The sequence below is a fragment of the Oryctolagus cuniculus genome, chromosome 18 (assembly GCF_051225735.1).
Source record: "Oryctolagus cuniculus isolate XC-2025 breed Fujian yellow rabbit chromosome 18, ASM5122573v1, whole genome shotgun sequence".
NCBI classification, from domain to species: Eukaryota; Metazoa; Chordata; class Mammalia; order Lagomorpha; family Leporidae; genus Oryctolagus; species Oryctolagus cuniculus.
In genome coordinates, this window is record NC_142884.1 from 62,570,212 (window position 1) to 62,592,498 (window position 22,287).

At 45.8% G+C, this 22,287-nt stretch overlaps 1 protein-coding gene across 1 annotated transcript in view; it reads left to right on the plus strand.

Moving 5' to 3' along the window:
* The first annotated feature begins 9,474 nt into the window (after positions 1-9,474).
* CYB5B (cytochrome b5 type B) overlaps positions 9,475-22,287 on the plus strand; it is a 53,972-nt gene continuing 41,159 nt past the window's right edge. Inside the window, exon 1 of the mRNA XM_002711664.6 lies at positions 9,475-9,719. Within this exon, the coding sequence (XP_002711710.1) occupies positions 9,558-9,719 (162 nt within the window). The 5' untranslated portion in view covers positions 9,475-9,557. The remainder of the gene's footprint in view (positions 9,720-22,287) is intronic.

Sequence of the window (22,287 nt, forward strand, 5' to 3'; positions counted from 1 at the left end):
CAAATGGCGCAACAGCTGGATCTGGGCCAATCCGAAGCCAGGAGCCAGCAGCTTCTTCCAGGTCTCCCACATGGGTACAGGGGCCCAAGTGTTGGACTGTCTTCTGCTGCTTTCCCAGGGCATTAACAGGGAGCTGGATCAACAGTGGAGCAGCCAGGAATGGAATCGGCATGCATATGGGATGCTGGCACTGCAGAAGGCTGCTTTACCTGCCTTGCCATGGCACCAGCCCCGTAAAAGGCCTTCTTTCTCACTGACTTCATGAACATGTTTAGCACCCCTTCAATTCTAGGTCACATGTGTTAGGACTTTTTTTGTTTCATTGGTCTCATGATCACATGCATTGCTGATAGGAGTTCATGAAAGCAGGCGTCCTCACACGTTGTGGCTGGAAATATACGTAAATTGATACATTCCACATGAAGGGAAATTTGGTGATATTCACACAATTGTTAAAGTATACACTCTTTGGCTCAGTTCTTTCCACCACTGGGAGTGAGTCCTATAGACAGAATCACACAGGCAAAATGGCAAGTGTGCAATTCATTCATGGACATATTAGCGATAATGACAAAAGGCGGGACAAATCCAAATATCTACTAATGAGAAGCTGGTAAAATACACTGTGGTGCCATGGTCAATGGAATGCCAGGTGGTTGTAAAAAAGACTGAAAAGGAATAATCTTGAAAACAGATTGTTACCTGAGGAAAGCAGTGGGCACAAAGGACAAGGGCACCTCAGACTGTTGGAAATGGAATTAAAAAATAAGTATATTTAGGTTGAGAAATTTTTGACATCTATACAGTTTTTCATAATACACATATCTATGAACATTTTGAGGATCCTTAATATATATAATAAACTATGCTTTGCTTCAAAAGGGAGTAGGTGTGGAGAAGATAAATAGAAAAATAAAAATGGTTATGTGATGGGAACTGGATATACATGTATTTACATATTACAACTATATATTTACATGTACATATATGAGGGGTCTTCAGAAAGTTCATATAAAATGTGCGTTACCCTTTATTCATTTAAAAATAATTTATTTATTTCATTTGAGAGGCAGAGAGGCAAAGACAGAATCTGTTGGCTTACTTCCCAAATACCTGGGAGCCAAGAACTCTATCCAAGTCTCCCATATCAGTGGCAGGGACCCAAGTACTTGCACTATCATTTGCTGCCTCCAATGGTACTTGTTGCAAGAAGCTGAAATTGGGAGTGGAGATGAGACTCAAACCTGGGCACTCGGGACACAAGCATCCCTACTGGTGTTTTAACATCTGTACCAAGTTCCCATTGTATGCATTGTCTTGTCTTTCCTTTTTTTTTTTTTTTTAAGATTTATTTTTATTTGAAAGGAAGAGTCACAGAGAGAGAGTGAGAGAGATCTTCCATCCGTTGGTTCACTCCCCGAATGGCTGCAATGTCCAGAGCTGGGCTAGACCAAAGCCAGGAGCCAGGAGTTTCATCCGGCCCTCCCATGTGGGTGAAAGGACCCCAAATACTTGAACCATCTCCTGTTGTATTTCTAGGCACATCAGCAGGGAGCTGGATTGTATTAGAACAGCCAGGACTTGAACTGTACTTATATGGAAGTCTGGTATTGCGGCAGGTGCTGTTCAACCCACTGCTTTACAACACCAGCAGCCCATGCCTTATGTTTATTTTTTTTAAGATTTATTTATCTGAAAGTCAGAGTTACACAGATAGAGAAGGAGAGGCAGGCAGAGAGAGAGAGAGAGAGAGAGAGAGAGAGAGAGAGAGAGAGAGTCTCCCCAGATATCTAGAATGGCTGAAGCTAGAGCCAGTAACTTGATCTGTGTCTCCCATGTGGGTGTCAGAAATCCAATTACTTGAGCTGTTACCATTGCCTCCTGGGTCTGCATTGGCAGGAAGCTAGAGTCAGGAGCCAGAGCCAGGTATTAAACCCAGGTACTCTGATATGGGTTGTAGGCATCTTACACGTGAATGTATTTATTTTCTGTTAAAAACAAATAAGCTAATAAACACTGGAAGCCCAAGAACTGTTCTGAAGCCAGGGAAACCAGCTCATAGTAGAAAGCATCCTGCCAGTGCCGTGGCTCACTAGGCTAATCCTCTGCCTGCGGCGCTAGCACCCTGGGTTCTAGTCCCGGTCGGGGAGCCGGATTCTGTACCGGTTGCTCCTCTTCCAGTCCAGCTCTCTGCTGTGGCCTGGGAGGGCAGTGGAGGATGGCCCAAGTGCTTGGGTCCCTGTACCTGTGGGAGACCAGGAGGAAACACCTGGCTCCTGGCTTCGGATTGGCACAGCGTGCCAGCCGTAACAACCATTTGGGGGGTGAACCAATGGAAGGAATACCTTTCTCTCTGTCTGTTTCTCTCACTGTCTAACTCTGCCTGTCAAAAAAACACAAATAAAAAAAATTTAAAAAAAAGCATCCTTGTCAATGCTATTTGCACAGGCTGTATTTTCTTTCACTTCTAGAATCTGGGTTAGGCTGAGCTACTGGGAGTTTGTACCCCGTGGCATAAGACTCAACAAGATGACCTTGGGGAAAGCTCAAGCAGAGGCCACACAACAGGCCATGGAGTTCTGGCTGCCCCACAGGTGGGAACTCCTCTAGGATGCTGGAATCAAACCTTCCCTGAGGCCATACCCTGGAGCATACAGGTTCCTCAATTTGTACCAAGTGTTTGAAGCCTCCAGGATTCTGGAGGGCTCAGGCCTGGCCCTGACAAGGGAAAGTGAGAGATGGACTGTGACAGCTGTAAAATTTGTCTTCCCTCTGGCAGAGGAAGAGAGTAGGTTTCCAGGGCACACAATATTTTGAGAAAGGCAAGAGCAGATTCACAGGCAGTCTCCTTGTATTTCGCTCCTGGAATAGCAAAGGGGAATACCCCCTAACCACTCGCCCCCACGCCCCCAGAGGAGACTGCCTGATGTTTACAAAATGTGGGGCAGAATCTTTGTTCTTTACTCTCTGGTCTCAAAGAGCATGCATGTGCCTTTCCTGTTCTAATTCCACTATTTATAAAAAAGCAGTAAAATGTGCTTGCAAGATAAATAAGGACTCCCCTGGCGCAGGGTCTTACACACAGATCCTGATCCTGCTGTTATCTGAGACCGATTACAAAGCATACACCTAGACAGCCGGGGGAAGGATTTTGCAGTATGTTAAAGCAGCAATAGTAAAATGGTGATGTTAAAAATGTTCTTTATGGAAAGTGCCAACTTTCTCAAAACTTCTTTAGAACTAATTCTCATTTATAGCATCTGGGTATAATAACCCCATACAGCCAGTATTTGCTAAGGACTTTTTGTGATAGGCATTGTACTAAGGGTTTTTTTTTTAACTGACAGAGCGATTATCTGTTACTACTCAGTAAATATTTGAAAAAAAAAAACCATTAAGACATTAAAGAGAATATTATGGACCAATGTCCCCTTCATCGATGCATATAGAAAGATCTTTTAAAATAATAGCAAAAGGGGCCAGCGCTGTGGCGTAGTGGGTTAATGCCCTGGCCTGAAGCACCAGCATCCCATATGGGAGCAGGTTCGAATCCCAGCTGCTTCATTTCTGATCCAGCTCTCTGCTGTGGCCTGGGAAAGTAGGAGAAGATGGCCCAAGTCCTTAGGCCCCTGCACCTGCGTGGGAGACCTGGAAGAAGCTCCTGGCTTCAGATCAGCTTAGCTCCGGCCGTTATGGCCAACTGGGGAGTGAACCATCGGATGGAAGACCTCTCTGTGTGTGTGTGTGTGTGTGTGTAACTCTGACTTTCAAATAAATAAATAAATCTTAAAAAAATAGCAAATGGAATCCAACAATGTAGAGAAAAGACTAAAATCGTAGCTGAGTGAAGCTTATCCCAGGAATGCAAAGATGGTTGCTTTTTGAAAACCATTCATTGCAATTCAGCATATTAGCAAAATAAGTGAGGAAATCACATAATCACCTCAATGGGTACAGAAAAATATTAGGCAGGATTCAACACCTTTTCTTGATAAAAACAATTCAAGACAAACCAAAACAAAAATATCAGGAAACTGAAAATATAAGAAAATTTCCTCTAGCTGATAAAGGGCAGATGTCCTGAAACATGATATTTGATTGTGAAAGACCAAAGGCTTTCCTCCTAGGACTGGGAGGAAGAGAGGGATGCTTGCTTCGCTGTTTCTATTCAGCCTTGTACTACAAGTCTCAGCCGGTGCCACAGGCAAGAGGGAAAGTAAGCATACAGATTGGGAGGGAGGAAGTAACACCATCTCTGTTAGCAGATCACATGGCTATTACCACTCCTAAGACATTTACAAAGCAGCTACCAGAATTATAAGTCCATTTAGTGTGGATGCTAATTTAGGCCATGGGATACCAAGTCAATGTACAAAATCAAGTGTATTTATATTGGCAGGAAACAATTGGAAAATGAAGCAATTTATAATAGCATAAAAATATAAAAGAAGGGCTGGTGCTGTAGCGTAGTGGGTAAAGCCACTGCCTGCAATGCCAGCATCCCATATGGGCTCTGGTTCAAGACCCGGCTGCTCTACTTCTGATCCAGTTCTCTGCTATGGCCCAGAAAAGCAGTGGAAGATGGATCAAGTGCTTGGGTCCCTGACCCAATGTGGGAGACCCCGAAGAAGCTCCTGGCTCCTAGCTTTGGATTGGCACAGCTCTGGCCATTGTGGCCATTTGGGGAGTGAACCAGCGGATGGAAGGCTTCTCTTTCTCTCTCTCTGCCTCTGCCTCTCTGTAACTTTCCCTTTCAAATTAATTAATTAATTAATTAATATATATATATTAAAAGTATATATATCAAAAGATGTAGAAGAGCTCTGTTGAAAACTACAAATTAATAAAAGATTCAGGGCAGGCATTTGGCTTAGCGGGTAAGACACCTACAGCTCATCCTGAAGTACCTAGGCTCCAGTCTCAAGCTCCACTCTTTTTTTTTTTTAATTTATTTATTTGAAAGGCAGTGTTAGAGAGAGAGAGAGAGAGAGAGAGAGAGAATCTTCTTTTATCTACTGGTTCATTCTCCAAATGGCTGCAGGCTGAAGCCAGGCAACTGGAACTCCATCTGAGTCTCTGACATTGAGGGGGCCCAAGTACTCAGACCATCTTCTACTGATTTCCCAGGCACATTAGCAGGGAGCTGGATTGGAAGTGGAGCAGTCAGGACCCAAACTGGCGCTCATATGGGATGCTAGTGATGCACAGCTTAACCTGCTGTGCCACAATACTGGCTTCCCCAGTCACATTTTTTTTTTTTTTTGACAGGCAGAGTGGATAGTGAGAGAGATACAGAGAGAAAGGTCTTCCTTTTGCCGTTGGTTCACCCTCCAATGGCCGCTGCGGCTGGTGCGCTGCGGCCGGCGCACTGCGCTGATCCAATGGCAGGAGCCAGGTACTTATCCTCGTCTCCCATGGGGTGCAGGGCCCAAGCACTTGGGCCATCCTCCACTGCACTCCCAGGCCACAGCAGAGAGCTGGCCTGGAAGAGGGGCAACTGGGACAGGATCCAGCGCCCCAACCGGGACTAGAACCCGGTGTGCCGGTGCCGCTAGGTGGAGGATTAGCCTATTGAGCCGCGGCGCCGGCCCCAGTCAGATATTTTTAAAACATTTATTTAGGGCATGGAGAGAGAGAGGGAGAGAGAGAGAAAGAGAGAGAGAGAGAGAGGAGATAGAACGCCCATCTATTTGCTGATTTGCTCCTCAAATGACTTCAACAACGAAAGCTAAGCTGTGGCTGGAGTCAGGAGCCTGGAACACAATCCAGGACTTCTATATGAGCAGTAGAAACCCAATTACTTTTTTTTTTTTTAAGATTTATTTATTTATTTGAAAGTCAGATTTACACAGAGGAGATGCAAGGAGGGAGAGAGAGAGAGAGAGAGAGAGCGAGCGCGGAGAGAGGTTTTCCATCCAATGTTTCACTCTCCAATTGGCTGCAACCGCCAGAGCTGGGCCAATCCAAAGCCAGGAGCCAGGAGCTTCTTCAGGGTCTCCCATGCGTGTGCAGGGGCCCAAGGATTTGGGCCATCTTCTACTGCTTTCCCAGGCCATAGCAGGGAGCTGGATTGGAAGTGGAGCAGCCGGGTCTCAAACTGGAGCCCATATGGGATGCCGGTGCTTCAGGCCAGGGAGTTAATCACTGCACCAGAGCGCTGGCCCTGGAACCCAATTACTTGAGTCATCACCACTGCCCTTACCATCTGTATTAGCAGGAAACTGGAGTCAGGAGGTGGGACTGGGAATCAAACCCAGATACTTGGGTATGTATAACTACTCAGCTAAACACCAGCTCCCCATCAGGTGTTTTGTACAATTCCCTTGATTTGGGTTTGCCTGATGTTTTCCCTCACAATTATGTGGTGGTTATGAGTTTGGGTAAGAATGCTACAGTGGGGAAGTGTCTTTCTCAAAACATCACACTAAGCGGTATGTGCTGTTGGTACAATTTTTCACCAGTGATATCAACCAGTGATCATTTGGTTCAACAAGCTGATTTAAAAACTTACATGGAAAAGCAGACATAGAATAGCAAAAATAATTTGCTTATAGTAAGAGCAGAGTTGGAGGATTCACATGCCGATTTGAAGCCTTGCTAGACAGCCACAGTAATCAAGACCAGTGGAATCAAGACCAGTGATATCACCAGTGATCATTTGGTTCAACAAGCTGATTTAAAAACTTACATGGAAAAGCAGACATAGAATAGCAAAAATAATTTGCTTATAGTAAGAGCAGAGTTGGAGGATTCACATGCCGATTTTTTTTTTTTTTTTTTTTTTTTTTTTTTTTTTTTTTTGACAGGCAGAGTGGACAGTGAGAGAGAGAGAGACAGAGAGAAAGGTCTTCCTTTTGCCGTTGGTTCACCCTCCAATGGCCGCCGCGGCTGGCGCGCTGCGGCCGGCGCACCGCGCTGATCCGATGGCAGGAGCCAGGAGCCAGGTGCTTTTCCTGGTCTCCCATGGGGTGCAGGGCCCAAGCACCTGGGCCATCCTCCACTGCACTCCCTGGCCACAGCAGAGGGCTGGCCTGGAAGAGGGGCAACCGGGACAGAATCCGGCGCCCCGACCGGGACTAGAACCCGGTGTGCCGGCGCTGCTAGGTGGAGGATTAGCCTAGTCACATGCCGATTTGAAGCCTTGCTAGACAGCCACAGTAATCAAGACCAGTGGAACTGGCTTTGGGAAGGAAAAGGGGGGGGGGTGGGATAAAGCAAAAGGAAAGGCACTACCTCACTGTGATGAAACAGAAAGTCCAGAGGAAGACCCACACCTATATGGCCAACCAATTTTCTTTCTTTTTTTTTTTTAATGACATTATTTATTGAAATAAATGTATTAAAATATTTAAAGACCACTTCAAAACTTAACAGCCTTCAAGAGGTTTTGGCACTTATAATAGACACTGTGGTTTTATAGGCCAACCAATTTTCAACAGACATAAAAGCAATTGGGTGGAGGAGCCCAGGGACTTGGGCCATCCTCCACTGCTTTCCCAGGCACATTAGCAGGGATCAGAAGTGGAGCAGGCAAGATTTGAGCCTGTGCCCATGTGAGATACAGGCGCTGCAGTCCATGGCTTAACCCACCGCACTACAGCACTGGCCCATGGTTCAGTTCTATTAACAATAATAATAGCTGGAGCTGTGACGTAGAGCTTAAAGCTACTGCCTGCAGTGCTGGCATACCATATGCATGCAGGTTCGAGTCCCAGCTGCTCCAATTATGTGCCTGGGAAAGCAGCAGAAGATAGCCCAAGTGCTTGGGCCCTGCACCCACGTGGGAGACCTGGAGGAAGCTCCAGGCTCCTGGCTTTGGATAGGCCTAAGCTCCAGCCATTGCGGCCATCTGGGGAGTGAACCAGCAGATGGAAGGCCTTTCTCTCTCTCTCTCTCTCTCTCTCTCTCTGCCTTTCAAATAAACAAATAAATCTCTAAAAACTAAAACAATAATAAAAATGTATGTTGGAGAAACCAAATATTGAAAAATTGCTATATTTGTTTTGGCCCTAAAAAGGGAGATAGATATGGGAAATTAAAGCTTATAGGTAGTGGATCTCGTCAAATAGTATATGCTATAGGGAAATAGAACTACTAGAGCTCAGACAGGCAGGAAAAACTTGTGAAAAAGGAGAAACTGAAGGGAAACTTGAAAGGTGAGCAGGCACCGGAAGGAAGAAACTGCATTAACTGAATGTACCCGGGATGCCTGGATTACGTGGGCTTCAAACCAGCAGCTTTAGGAACCAGTGGCTGGTGTACGAGGCGTAGAAAAGAGAATGGTGGAAACTATTAGTGAAAGAGAATCAAGATGGGTAGCCTGTGCGGGCGACGCGATGAAAATGCCGTAACAGGATGACTAATCTGTCGGTTGTGATGCTAGTTAAAAACACTAGGCTAATCCTCTGCCTTGCGGCGCCGGCACACCGGTTCTATTCCCGGTTGGGGCGCCGGATTCTGTCCCGGTTGCCCCTCTTCCAGGCCAGCTCTCTGCTGTGGCCAGGGAGTGCAGTGGAGGATGGCCCAAGTGCTTGGGCCCTGCACCCCATGGGAGACCAGGAGAAGCACCTGGCTCCTGCCGTCGGATCAGCGCGGTGCACCGGCCGTAGCGGCCATTGGAGGGTGAACCAACGGCAAAGGAAGACCTTTCTCTCTGTCTCTCTCTCTCACTGTCCACTCTGCCTGTCAAAAAAAAAAAAAAAAAAAAAAAAAAAAAAAAAAAAAAAAAAAAAGGAGCTCCCAACATTGCACGTTAACCAAACTTGGAATTCCAAAAAACGCTTGGGCCTCTAGCAGGGGACACCTGAGGTGCACTGTATTTTAGAAAACTTAGAACCGGTAGTAGTGTAGGTAGCCCCCATCACGAAGAAGTCGTTCGCAAGTCAGTTTCCTAGCAGTGGTAGAAATGTGGGGCAGTGCAGACCCCAGCCCAGCCGCTCTACCTTTCTAACGCTGGCTGTCGGGCTCCTCTGAGCCGAGCGCCTGGCAGACACAAGCAAATCCCTCTAAGGTAGCGGCTGTCGGGCCGTTTTACTGGTGAGGAGACGCCCTCAGCGAGACGAGAGCGCTCGCATCCAAGCCTGCGGGCAGCAGGGGCTGGGATGCAGGCCGCTCAAGTGGTCGGGGAAAAACGCGACTCTGGAGGGACCCACGGCGATGGCAAGCAACGCGGGAAGCTGGCCGCTGGGCCGAGGACAGGGGACCTGTCCTGAAGTGACACCTGTCAACGCTGTCCCCGTTAGGCGCCGTCCTCCCTAAATCACGGTATCTGATAGGCGAGATTGGAAGGGCTCGACGGCTCTGATTGGTTCGTTGGACCTCGAACCAGGCTTTCACCCCGAGGATCGGGAGCCGAGTGGGCGGACTTTAGGACTGAACCGCTCGTTTCATTGGCGAAAGGAAAAGTCACTAGGACGGAATCGGGAGCGTGATTGGCTGTTGCTAGGCCTTCGGGGCCCTGGTTACGGAAGCCGAGGAGAACTGCGCGCGGACTCTGCCTCAAGGAAGTTAGCTGTAGAAACCCGGATAGTGGAGGAGCCGAGGCGTCTTGGGGCCCAATGGCGACTGCGGAAGCGAGCGGCAGCGACGGGAAAGGGCAAGGGGGCGAGACCTCCGTCACCTATTACCGGCTGGAGGAGGTGGCCAAGCGCAACTCCCCGAAGGACCTGTGGCTGGTGATCCACGGGCGGGTCTACGATATCACCCGCTTCCTCAACGAGGTGGGAGGCCCCTGGGAGCCGGACGGGTCGGGGGGCGAGAGGCGCGCGGGGCTGCGGAGGGCCGTGAGGGCTGCTGACGCCGGGAAAGGCACCGTGAGCCTCAGGGAAACTGGGGCGGATGGGGGGCGGGGAGCTCGGCGGCGCGCATTTCCTGCCAGCCCCCAGTTCTGGTGCCTTCCATAATGTGGTGTGTGGAGCGCTGTCGGTGTGCCGTGTGCTAGTGTGGACGAGCGCAAGCCGGCACTGTCTCCATTGTACAGAAGGGGAGACTGAGGACTCTCAAGGTCACACACTTAACGGCCTGCGTCCGGTTGGAACTGGTTCTGAAGTGCTCCAGCCCTGCACCTCGCCAGGCCGCCCTGTGAAGGAATTCCGTTTAGAGTTTTCATTTTCTTGAGGAAAAGTTGGGGGTGTCCCCCCCCTTGATTATGCTTCTGCTTCCCCCCCCCCCCCCACCGATGTGAGGCCGGAAGTTCACGAGTTAACCTGAGTTTCAAGAACCTGACTCAGGTTCTGTCACCCAAATCGCCCAGCCGTTGTATTTCATCACACAATTCCCTTTGAAGCCAGGGCGCAGCTGAGTGATGGTTCTTTTTTTAATTTAAGGAAAGAGGATGGATGTTTGCATTGACTTACACTAAGTTCGCGGAGGCTTCATGCACATGCAGTAGATTGTGCCCTGTTGAAATGTACAGTGGGATGCGTTTGGTAAACGTACTCAGGCGTGTCTTCACAGCCTCAGTCAAGAAGTGCAGCGTTGCCACCGCCTTGCAACGTTCCTCTGTTTCTCCCCTGCCACACTAAGATTAGCTGGAGGCTGTGTGTGTGTGTGTGTGTGTGTGTGTGTGGACGGCCTTTTATTGAGTAATAGATGAACAACTTTGAGTTAATTCATGGTAAACTGGCATACTATATTCTGACTATAATCTGATTCTATTCTTTCTTTTTTATTTTATTTATTTATTTATTTTGACAGGCAGAGTGGACAGTGAGAGAGACAGAGAGAAAGGTCTTCCTCTACCGTTGGTTCACTCTCCAATGGCCGCTGCGGCCAGCGTGCTGCGGCTGGCACACCGCGCCGATCCAAAGAGGGAGCCAGGTGCTTCTCCTGGTCTCCCATGCGGGTGAAGTCTATTTTTTCTTCGAAAAAATATTTTTCTATTTTTTTTTAACTTTTATTTAATGAATATAAATTTCCAAAGTACAGCTTATGGATTACAATGGCTTCCCCCACCATAACTTCCCTCCCACCTGCAACCCTCCCCTTTTCTGCTCCCTCTCCTCTTCCATTCACATCAAGATTCATTTTCAATTCTCTTTATATACAGAAGATAAGTTTAGCATATATTAAGTAAAGATTTCAACAGTTTGCACCCACATAGAAACACAAAGTGAAAAATACTGTTTGAGTACTAGTTATAGCTTTAAATCACAATGTACAGCACATTAAGGACAGAGATCCTACATGAGGAGTAAGTGCACAGTGACTCCTGTTGTTAACAAATTGACACTCTTGTTTATGGCATCAGTAATCACCCTAGGCTCTTTTTTCTTTCTTTCTTTCTTTCTTTTTTTTTTTTTTTTTTTTTTTTTTTTGACAGGCAGAGTGGACAGTGAGAGAGAGAGACAGAGAGAAAGGTCTTCCTTTGCTGTTGGTTCACCCTCCAATGGCCGCCGCAGCCAGCGTACCGTGCTGATCCGATGGCAGGAGCCAGGTACTTCTCCTGGTCTCCCATGGGGTGCAGGGCCCAAGGACTTGGGCCATCCTCCACTGCACTCCCTGGCCACAGCAGAGAGCTGGCCTGGAAGGGGGAAACCCGGACAGAATCCGGCGCCCCGACTGGGACTAGAACCCGGTGTGCCGGCGCCGCAAGGCGGAGGATTAGCCTAGTGAGCCACGGCACCGGCCACCCTAGGCTCTTATCATGAGTTGCCAAGGCTATGGAAGCCTTTTGAGTTCACCGACTCTGATCATATTTAGACAAGGTCGTAGTCAGAGTGGAAGTTCTCTCCTCCCTTCAGAGAAAGGTACCTCCTTTGATGACCTGACAGTGACACAGAGAGGGAGAGACGCACAGAGAGAGGAATCTTCCATCCGTTGGTTCATTCCCCAGATGACTGCAAAGACCAGACCTGGGCTAATCTGAAGTCAAGAGCCAGGAGCTTCTTCCGGATCTCCTACGTGGGTGCCGGGCCCAAGGACTTGGGTCATTTTCTGCTGCTATCCCAGGCACATTAGCAGGGAGCGGACTTGGAAGTAGAGCAGCCAGGACCCAAACTGGTGCCCATATGTGATGCTGGCATTTTAGGTGGTGGCTTATCCGTTATGTCAAAGCACCAGCCCCGGTATTTTTTCTGTTAATTTGGGAGCTAGAAGAGAAATCTCAATGTGATGATTCATAATTCTAGAAAAACTTAAAACTTCAGGTAAAGATGTACAGTGTTTTTAGGGGATAGGAAGTTAAACTCAGAATTTATTAACAATGCATTTGTATAGTGCATAACATTTTGTGCTTTTGAAAATGCTTTCCCATTATTTTATCCTCAAAGCAAGTTGTTAAGATTGACTGTGGGGGGCTGGCGCTGTGGCGCAGCGGGTTAAAGCCCTGGCCTGAAGTGCCGGCATCCCATATGGGCGCCAGTTCTAGTCCCGGCTGCTCCTCTTCCAGTCCAGCTCTCTGCTGTGGCCCAGGAAGACAGTGGAGGATGGCCCAGGTCCTTAGGACCTGCACCCGCATGGGAGACCAGGAAGAAGCTCCTGGCTCCTGGCTTCAGTTTGGTGCAGCTCCGGCTATTGCAGCCATCTGGGGAGTGAACCAGCAGATGGAAGACCTCTCTCTCTGTCTCAACCTCTCTCTGTAACTTTTTCAAATAAAAATAAATCTTAAAAAAAAAAGATTGACTTTGGGTGGTAGTGATGGTCATTTTAACAGAGATACAGGAAAGAGCTTCCGAGAGGTTCTGATGTTGGCAAGGTCTGCTTTAGATCCTCGGTTTCTCTTGTCTGCATAGGATTATTTCAGAATTCTAGTCTTGGGGCCAGGGCAGTGGTGCACCGGGATGAACCACCACCTGCAAAGCTGGCATCACATACGGGCACCAGTTTAAGTCTGGCTGCTTGACTTCCAATCCAGCCCCCTGCTAACGGACCCAGGAATTCAGCAGGAGATGGTCCAAGTGCTTGGGTCTCTGCCATCTACTTGGGAGACCCAGAAAGACCTCCTGGCTTCTGGCTTTGACCCTGCCTAGCCCCAGCCTTGGTGGCCACTGGGGGAGTGAACCAGCAGATGGAAGATCTTTGTCTGTCTCTCTCTTTAACTCTACCCTTTAAAAAAATATATGTCTTAAAAAAAAAAAAAAAAAAAACAGGGGCTGCTGCTGTGGGGCAGCAGGATAACGCCCTGGCCTGCAGTGCTGGCATCCCATATGGGCTCTGGTTCTAGTCCCGGCTGCTCCACTTCCTATCCAGCTCTCTGCTGTGGCCTGGGAAAGCAGTAGAAGATGGCTCAAGTCCTTGAGCCCCTGCACCTGCTTGGGAGACTCCAAAGAAGCTCCTGGCTCCTGGCTTTGGATTGGTGCAGCTCCAGCCTTTGTGGCCATCTGGGGAGTGAACCATTGGGTGGAAGACCTCTCTCTCTCTCTCTCTCTCTCTCTGTCTCTCTCTCTGCCTCTTCTCTCTGTCTCTTCTCTCTGTGTGATTCTGACTTTCAAATAAATAAATCTTTAAAAAAAACCCACAATACAAAATTCTAGTCTTAGCTGTGTCCCTTGGTTTTTGCCTCATAACAATAATGTTTTAGCCTAGTGAGCCACGGTGCCAGCCAACAACCATGTTTTATGTTAGAGCATAGTTCATAGTGGAAAGGCAGTCCCATTTTTCATTTGTGGTTTCATTTCCTCCAAAATTCTTTTTATTTATTTGAAAGACTTACAGAGAAAGGCGGGGGGAGACAGATATAGCTTCCATCTGTTGGTTCACTCCCCAAATGGCTGCAAATGGCCGGAGCTGGGCCAATCCTAAGCCAGGAACTAGGAGCTTTTTCTGGGTCTCCCATGTGGGTGCAGGGGCCCAATTACTTGGGTCATCTTCTGCTGCTTTCCCAGGTGCATTAGCTGGATTGGAAGTGGAGCAGCTGAGACTCAAGCTGGTGCTGCAGGCAGTGGCTTTTTCTGCTACACCACAATGCCAGCTTCCCCCTACTTTTGTTTTTAAAGATATATTTATTTATTTGAAAGTCAGAGTTACATATGTAGAGGGAGACAGAGAGAGAGAATCTTCATCCACTGGTTCACTCCACAGACAGCTGCAATGGCCCGGGCTAGGTCAGGCTGAAGCCAGGAGCCAGCAGCCTCATCTGGGTCTCCCACTGGATACAGGGGCCCAAGGACTTGGGCTATCTGCTGCTACTTTGCCAGGCCATTAGCAGAGAGCTGGATCAGAAGTAGAGCTGCCAGGACACAAACTGATTCCCATATGACATGCTGGTGTTGCAGGTGGTGGCTTTACCCACTATGCCACAATGCCAGCCCCCAGATTTCTTCTTGATTGATTCAGAGTAGATAGTGAATTTGGAAGGAGCACTCAGTCCATATGGAGAGCACTAATTCAGTCTCAGGTGGTGATTACTAATCTGTTTCTCCACATGCTAGTATAGCCAGAGGCATCTGGTATGCCAAGGTTTCCCTTGGAGCTTGAGCTACAGTTCTTCACCTGCAGTTAACCCATTCCTGTGTAATCTGTTCTGTAGTCTCTTTCCCCGTTTTTTTCATGCCAACCTTATTCATTCATTAATTCAATCAAATGTTTATTCAGCCTTTACTTCATGCCAGGTGCTGTTCTAGGACTCTGGGTATAGTTGTGAATAACATTAGTGCTCTCATGGCGATTACCATCTACGCCAGACAGCCAAAAAGCAGAGTAGATATACTATGTTAGATAGCAGAAGTGCTAAAAAGAAAAATCCAGGAAAGAGGACTGTGGAAAGTATGTAGTAAAGATGAAGGATTAAAATTTTAGTGTGATGGCCAGAGGTGGCTTTAAGAAGATATCTAGGGAGTTAATGATGGATAGCTGTGGAAAAACATTCCTGCCAAAGGAGCAAGTTCAAAGGCCTCAAGGTACAAGTGTGTGCAGTGTGTTTGAGGAATAGTCAGGGAGTCCCTGGTGGTTGGACTGTAGTAGGTGAGATCAGAAGGGCAGGCAGATTGTGTGTAGTTCTGCAGGTTTTAGGAAGGACTTTGGCTTTTGTTCTGAGATTGGAAATGTTGGAGCAGAAAAATGACTTGATGTGATGTACTGGTTTTCTAGGATCGTTCTGACTGTACTGTTGAGAAGAGACTGAGGAAGGCAAAGGTAGCACTGACGCACCCAGGTAGGAAGCTGTTAGAGTAATTAAGGCAAGCGATGGTTTGCACCAGAATGGTGGCAAACCAGGGTAGTTAAAAGTGATATTAATATTTTTTGAAAGGCAGAGAGGGAGAGAGAGACCTCCCATTCTGCTCCCCAAATGCCTGCAACAGTTGGGACTGGACTAGGTTGAAGCTGGGAGTAGGGAACTCAATTCAGGTCTCCCATGTGGGTGGCAGGGACCCAACCTACCTCCCCGGATGTACCTCAGCAGGAAGCTAGAATCATAAACTGTGCTACAACACCCTGGATCATAATTTATTTAAGCAACCTCCTACTGATAAATATTTGGGTTTATCATTTTTTCTCTTTTTTTTCCCCAGAAATCTTTTATTTAAGATATGTAAACTTCATGCAATTCATAAATATAAATTTAGGAACATAGTGATTGTTCCCATCCAACTCTTCCTCCCACCTGTACTCCCACCCTTCTTCCTCCTCCCTCTCCTATTCACATTCTTATATTTTACTGTCATTTTTCTATCTACTTTTCCCCTGCCAAATCAGCTTTATTGAGATCTAATGTACAGACAGTAAATATACAGATTTTCAATGTCAAGTCCAGCGAATTTTACTAATTTAAAAAATTTTAGCTGACACATAAAAAATTGTACACCTTTATGGGGGACATGTGATGTTTTGACACATGTAGACTGTATAATGTCCAATCAGGGTAAACCTGTCTCAAACATAACATTTCTTTTTTTTTTTTTCTTCGACAGGCAGAATTAGACAGTGAGAGAGAGAGAGACAGAGAGAAAAGTCTTCCTTCTGTTGATTCACCCCCCAAAATGGTTGTTGCAGTGCCAATCCAAAGCCAGGAGCCAGGTGCTTCCTCCTGGTCTCCCATGCGGGCGCAGGGCCCAAGCACTTGGGCCATCCTCCACTGCCCTCCCGGGCCGCAGCAGAGAGCTGGACTGGAAGAGGAGCAACTGGGATGGAATCCGGCGCCCCAACCGGGGCTAGAACCCGGGGTGCCAGCGCCGCAGGCAGAGGATTAGCCTAGTGAGCCGCATCGCCGGCCAAACATAACATTTCTTTATGCTAAAAATGGTCAAAGTCCTTTTTTTTGTTTAATTTAAGATTTATTTATTTATGTGAAAGAGTTACAAAGAGAGGGAGGGATAGGAGGGAAAGAGAGAGCGTGAGAGAGCAAGATATCTTCCATGTGTTGGTTCACTCCCCAAATGACCACAATGGCCAGGGCTGGGCCAGGCCAAAGCCAGGAACCTACAACTCCATCTGGGTCTCCCACGTAGGTGGCCGGGGCCGAAGCCTTTTAACCATCTTTCCCTGCTTTCCTAGGTGCATTAGTAGGGAGCAGGTTCAGAAGTGGAGCAGCTGGGATGCAAACCTGTATTCGTACAGGATGCCAGTGTTGCAGTGGGCAGCTTCATCCACTGCCACAAGGCCAGTCCCTGTTTTTTTTTTTTTTTTTTTTTTAATAGAGAAATTTACAGTGTGTTATTAACCACGGTCACCCTGTTGTACACTAGAACACTGGAACTTACTCCTAGCTCTACTTGGTATCTGTTGATCAGGCTTTTTCCATCCCTTGCTGTGCTCCACCCCCACTGATTTTTTTTTTTTTTTTAACATTTAACTAAAAAGGAGCTAGATAGGAAGTGGAACAGCCAGAACACCAACTGACACCCAGGGAATTTGGCATCTCAGGTGGCAGCTTAACTCATTGTCCAACAAATCTGTCTCCCCTCATTTGATTCCTCAACTTTAGAAAAGTATGTATTGTTCTGTCAAGTTTCTTATGATTAATGTATCTGTGAGATTCATTTATATTTTATAAGTATCAGTAATTTATTCCTTTATATTTTATCATATGAATATACCAACATTTATGTATCTATTCCCTTGTTGGTTGACATTTGGATTCTTTCTGGTTTTTGGCTGTTGTGAACAAAGCTGCTGTGAACTTTCACGTTCAAATCTTTGTATGGACAAATGTTTTTATGCTTTTTGCTTAAATACATAGTAGTAAGATTGCTGGGTCATCTGTTTGTTAAATTTTGTAAGCAACTGCCAGACCTTTTCTCAGACTGTTGACGTCATTTTATACCTCCACTAGTCATCCATGAGTTTCCAATTTCTCTGCATCTTCACAGACACAGTGTATTTGTTAGTCATTTTACTTACAGCCATTCTGATGGGTGTGTCGTGGTATGTAATTTGTGGTTTTAACTTGCATTTTCCTGATGACTAATGATGTTCAGTATCTTTTCCTGTGCTTACTGACCTTTTGTTTTTTGTTCAATCTTGCCCATCTTTTTATTGGATTGTATATTTGCTGATTATTGCCCTGAAAGTGTTATTTTTCATGTCTGGATGTTCTGGTTTTGCGGTCCAAGTGTCTGGTTCAGTTTCTCTCTCTATCTCTCAATAGTTGGGTTTTTAACCTGAATAAGCACCGTCAAGGTTCCTTTCCACCTATAAAGTAGAGACAATGGCACACACTTCCCAGGGTGCTTGGTGTTGTGACAGTTTAAATAATGTGTGTCAATACTTAATGGTACCTGGCACAAAGAGCTCAGTAAATATTAGCGGTTATTTCTGTTACTAATACAAGATTACATTGTTTGCTGCAGCATCTTTTGAGTGCCAAGTGGCAGGTGCTTGAAGGACTGGGAGTTCAGGCTTCATTTAGTGCAACCCTAGGTTCCCTGAAAACTTCAGCGTTTGACTAACGTTCTCCCAGGCTAGTCAAAAAGAAAGTGCAATTTGATTGCTACCCATCAGGTGGAATTATGATATCTACAGAATGAATACCATCTTTCCTTGAGTGGTCCCAAGTGATTAGTCCAGCAGAAGATTAGAATTCAGATGAGGCAAAGTTTAATCTCTAGGCACTGCCTGGGTGAGGGTGAATCTACTTTCATCTACTTAATCATTTTACGTGTGGCTGTATACACGCTCACGTGTACACACACCTGAGAGCAGACTAAGCACTCCCTGGATCCCACAAGTTCCTGGTACCATGCTGTATTCTGAAGCAGCCATGGAGAAGCCAGCTGTGGTCCCTGTTCCTTTGGAGTTTATAGTCTATTGTGGAAGAAAGAGATTAAAAAAATAATTCCAACTGTGAATACATAAATACCATGGGGGCTGGTATTGTGGTACAGCAGGGTAAGCTGCTGTTTTGAGACATCAGCTTCTCATAGTAGAGTGCTGGTTCAAGTCCCAGTTGCTCCACTTCTGATCTAGCTCTCTGCTCATGTACCTAGGAAAGCAGCAAAAGATGGCCCAAGTGTTTGGGTCCCTGCCACCCGTGTGGGAGAACTTGATGGAGTTCCAGGCTTCTACTTCTGGCCCTTGTGGTCATTTGGGGGAGTGAACCAGCAGATGGAAAGTCTTTCTCTCTGCCTTTCAAATAAGTAAATCTTTTTAAAAAATTGCCATGAATGCATCTAAAGAGTTTTGAAAATCTCTAACAGTGGGAAAAGGGTATCAAGTTAGGTTTGAATCTTGCAGACCTGACCTGCAGACCCTGCGCAGGGATGACTCTGGCAGCCAGTGAATTTGCCTCTCCTCTGTGACCTGCAGGTCTTATCAGGCTCATTCTATTATAAAGTAGATACCTGGGGACCTGCACAGCTTCCTTCTGTTTACCAACTACGTCTTTCATCTTTCTCTGCCCTGTCGAGCTTTTTTAGAAGCTAGCTGTTATCCTGTCCAAAATTTTAACCTCCATATTTTATTTTGATGAGGTAATATGTTTGGCTAGAGGTTCCTCTTTTTAGTCACTCAACCTAATTTTGCAGTTTCCTCAATGTTAATGTTTCTAGATTTCATTTTCCAAGTCAGGTGATCTCTGTTGTTAATATTTTTATTACATCGGTATGGAATTTCCACCCATAAAGGTGTGTATTTTTTCCCCTACACTTTTGTTATGTAACTGTTTGTCATTCTTCACATTCTCCTCTTTCCTATTCATCAGTCCCCTGTTCTTTCCATAGAATGAGTGATCTGGAAGTATTCTTTTCCGGCAGTACTTTGTCCTCTTCCTTTTCTTTGGTAACGCATAACTTTGGTAACGCATAACTTTCTTTGGTAACGTTTTTCTGTCCTTTCCCAATAGCACTTAGTGAAGCAAATGAACTTAAGGAAAACTTGAAAGGCTTCCCCTTCTCCCTACCACATGTTCTTTGGATAGTTGAACCAACTAAAATTCTTCCCAAGAGGACATTACAAAATTTCCTTTATAGCTGTGAAGTGTTTGTCTGGATTGTCACTGCTTGACTGAAATAGAAGTGAATAATCCCAGTCATTGTTTCATCTCCTTTGAGTTTATAATATTGGTTGTGATGTAGTTTATTTGAAACTTTTTATTTGTAATATTGTGTAACTGCTTATATAATGTAAGAGGAGACACCGCCCATTAGTGTTAAAACACAAAGGTTATCTGAGTAAAAGAATCTCTTTTAATAAAAGTGGGGGAGAATTTTGTTTGTCTAATAGATTTGAGTAGTGTGGACAACTGATCTAATTACTGAGGAAACTTCCACACTCTTCTGTCTTACTTGTGTTGTTTTCCCATGATTCAAACAAAAGCAGATGTGGGGCTTATATTAAATATAAGTATGTAAATGTAGATTTTCTTTTTTTATTATGGGTTTATACACACATAAAAACCAAAATTTGCCATTTTAATCCTTTTTAACTATACATTTCAGTGGCTTTAATTATGTTCACAGTTTTGTGCAGCTGTCACCACAATCTGTTTCCAAAGGTTTTTATCAATCCAAAGAAACTGTAACCATTAGACAGCAACTCCACATTCTTCTCCCCAGATTCCTCGTAACTCCTAATTTACTTTCTGTCTTGGCTTGGGCCATCTGCTGCTGCTTTCCCAGGTTCATTAGCAGGGAGCTGGATCGGAAGTGGAGCATCTGGGATCTGAACTGGCACCCATAGGAGGGTGGCACTGCAGGCAGAGGCTTAAGCTTCTGTGCCACAGTGCCAGCCCCTGTCTGAATTCTTTCATTTAATATGTGTTTTTTTTTTTAAATTGTGACAAAATATACATAGCTTAATGTTTACAGTTTTAACCATTTATAAGTATACCGTTCAGTGGCATTAAGTACATTCATGTTGTTAGGCACTAACACTGCCATCCATCTCCAGAACATTTTCATTATCCCATACTAAAGCTCTGTCCCCATTAAATAATCCTCCTTTCTGTTTCTGTGAATTTGACTACTCTAGATACCTCATATAAACAGAATTGTACAGTATTTGTTCTCTCATAGCTGGTTTATTTCACTTAGCATAATGTCTTTGATGTTTGTTGTAGCGTATCAGAATTGTGTTAATTTTTGAAGCTCAGTAAGACCTCACTTAATGTGTATAGCACCCTTGGTTGTCTGTAGTGTTCATCTGTTGATGGGCACTGGCTGTCTTAGCTGTTGTGAACAGTGCTGGAGAGAGCATAGGCATACATGTATTTGTTTGAGTCCCTGTTTTTAGTTTGTTTGGATATGTCTGAAGGGGAGTTGCTATGTTTGCCTTTTTTTTTTTTTTTTTTTTTGAGTAACCTCCAAACTATTTCCCATAGCAACTCTACCATTTTACAGTCTCCGCTATACAACAGGATTCCAATTTCTCCGTATTGACTCTGCTATTTGTAGTTTTTCACTTTTTAAAAAAGGATTTATCTATTTGAAAGGCAGAGTTACAGAGAGGCAGAGAGATAGAGAGGTCTTCCATCCACTGGTTCACTCCCCAGTTGTCCACAATGGCCAGAGCTTAGCTGATCCAAAGCCAGGAGCTTAGGAGCTTCTTTTGGGTCTCCCACACGGGTGCAGGGCCCCAAGGACTTGGGCCATCTTCCATTGCTTTCCCAGGCCATCACAGAGAGCTGGATTGAAAGTGGAACAGCCAGGACTTGAACTGGTGCCCTTATGGGATGCGGGCACTGCAGGCAGCAGCTTTACCCACAGCGTTGGCTCCAGGGATTTATTTTATTTGTTTGAAAGGCAGAGTTAGAGAGAAAGGGAGAGACAAAGAGAGAAAGAAGGCGTCCATCTGCTGATTGACTTCCCAAATGTCCACAATAGCTGAGGGTTGGACCAGGCTGAAGCCAGGAGACCCATGGGACTCCCACATGGATGCAGGGGCCTAGGACTTGGGCCATTCTCTGCTGCTTTCCCAGATGCATTAGCAGGGAGCTGGATAGGAAGTGGAGTAGCTGGGACTCGATCCAGTGCCCATATGGGATGCTAGAAAAGTTATTTATGTATTTATTTGAGAGGCAGAGAGAGATAGAGCTCTTTTCTGCTGATTTACTCCTCAGATGTCGCAGTGGCCCCTGGCTGGGATTGAGATACCCTAGGGCTTCCAAGTGAGTGGCAATAGCCCAGTTACTTGAGCCATCGCCACTGCTTCCCAGGGTCTGCATTAGCAGGAAGCTGGATTCAGGAGCCAGAGCCAGGTCATTTTGACCTATGACTTAACTGCTAGACTAAATGCTTCTTCCCTGTTTTTCATTTTCTTTTGATAGCTTGTCCTAGCAGGTATAAAATGATATCACATTGTGGTTTGATTTTTATTTCCCTAATGACTGCTAATATGGAGTGTCTTTTCATATGCTTGTCATCTGTACCTCATTCAGAGAAATGTCTGTCTAATTTCTTTTCCTGTTTTAACATTGTATTGTTTGGGGGTTCCAAAGTTGGAGTACTTTATTACACATATTAGTGTTTTGTTAGATACATGATTTACAAATACTTTTTACCATTCTGTGGGTTCTTTTTGTACTTTCTCACTTCCTTTTATGTTCAAAAGTTTTTAATTTTGATGGAGTCTGATTTTTCTATTTTGTTGCTGTTGTTTTTGGTGTCATTGCCAAATCCAAGGTCATAATGATATACTTCTATGTTTTTTTTTTTTCTTTAAATATGTATCTAGGCCGGTGCCGCGGCTCACTAGGCTAATCCTCTGCCTTGTGGTGCCGGCACACTGGGTTCTAGTCCCGGTCGGGGCGCCGGATTCTGTCCCGGTTGCCCCTCTTCCAGGCCAGCTCTCTGCTGTGGCCAGGGAGTGCAGTGGAGGATGGCCCAAGTGCTTGGGCCCTGCACCCCATGGGAGACCAGGAGAAGTACTTGGCTCCTGCCATCGGATCAGCGCAGTGCGTGGTGGCCATTGGAGGGT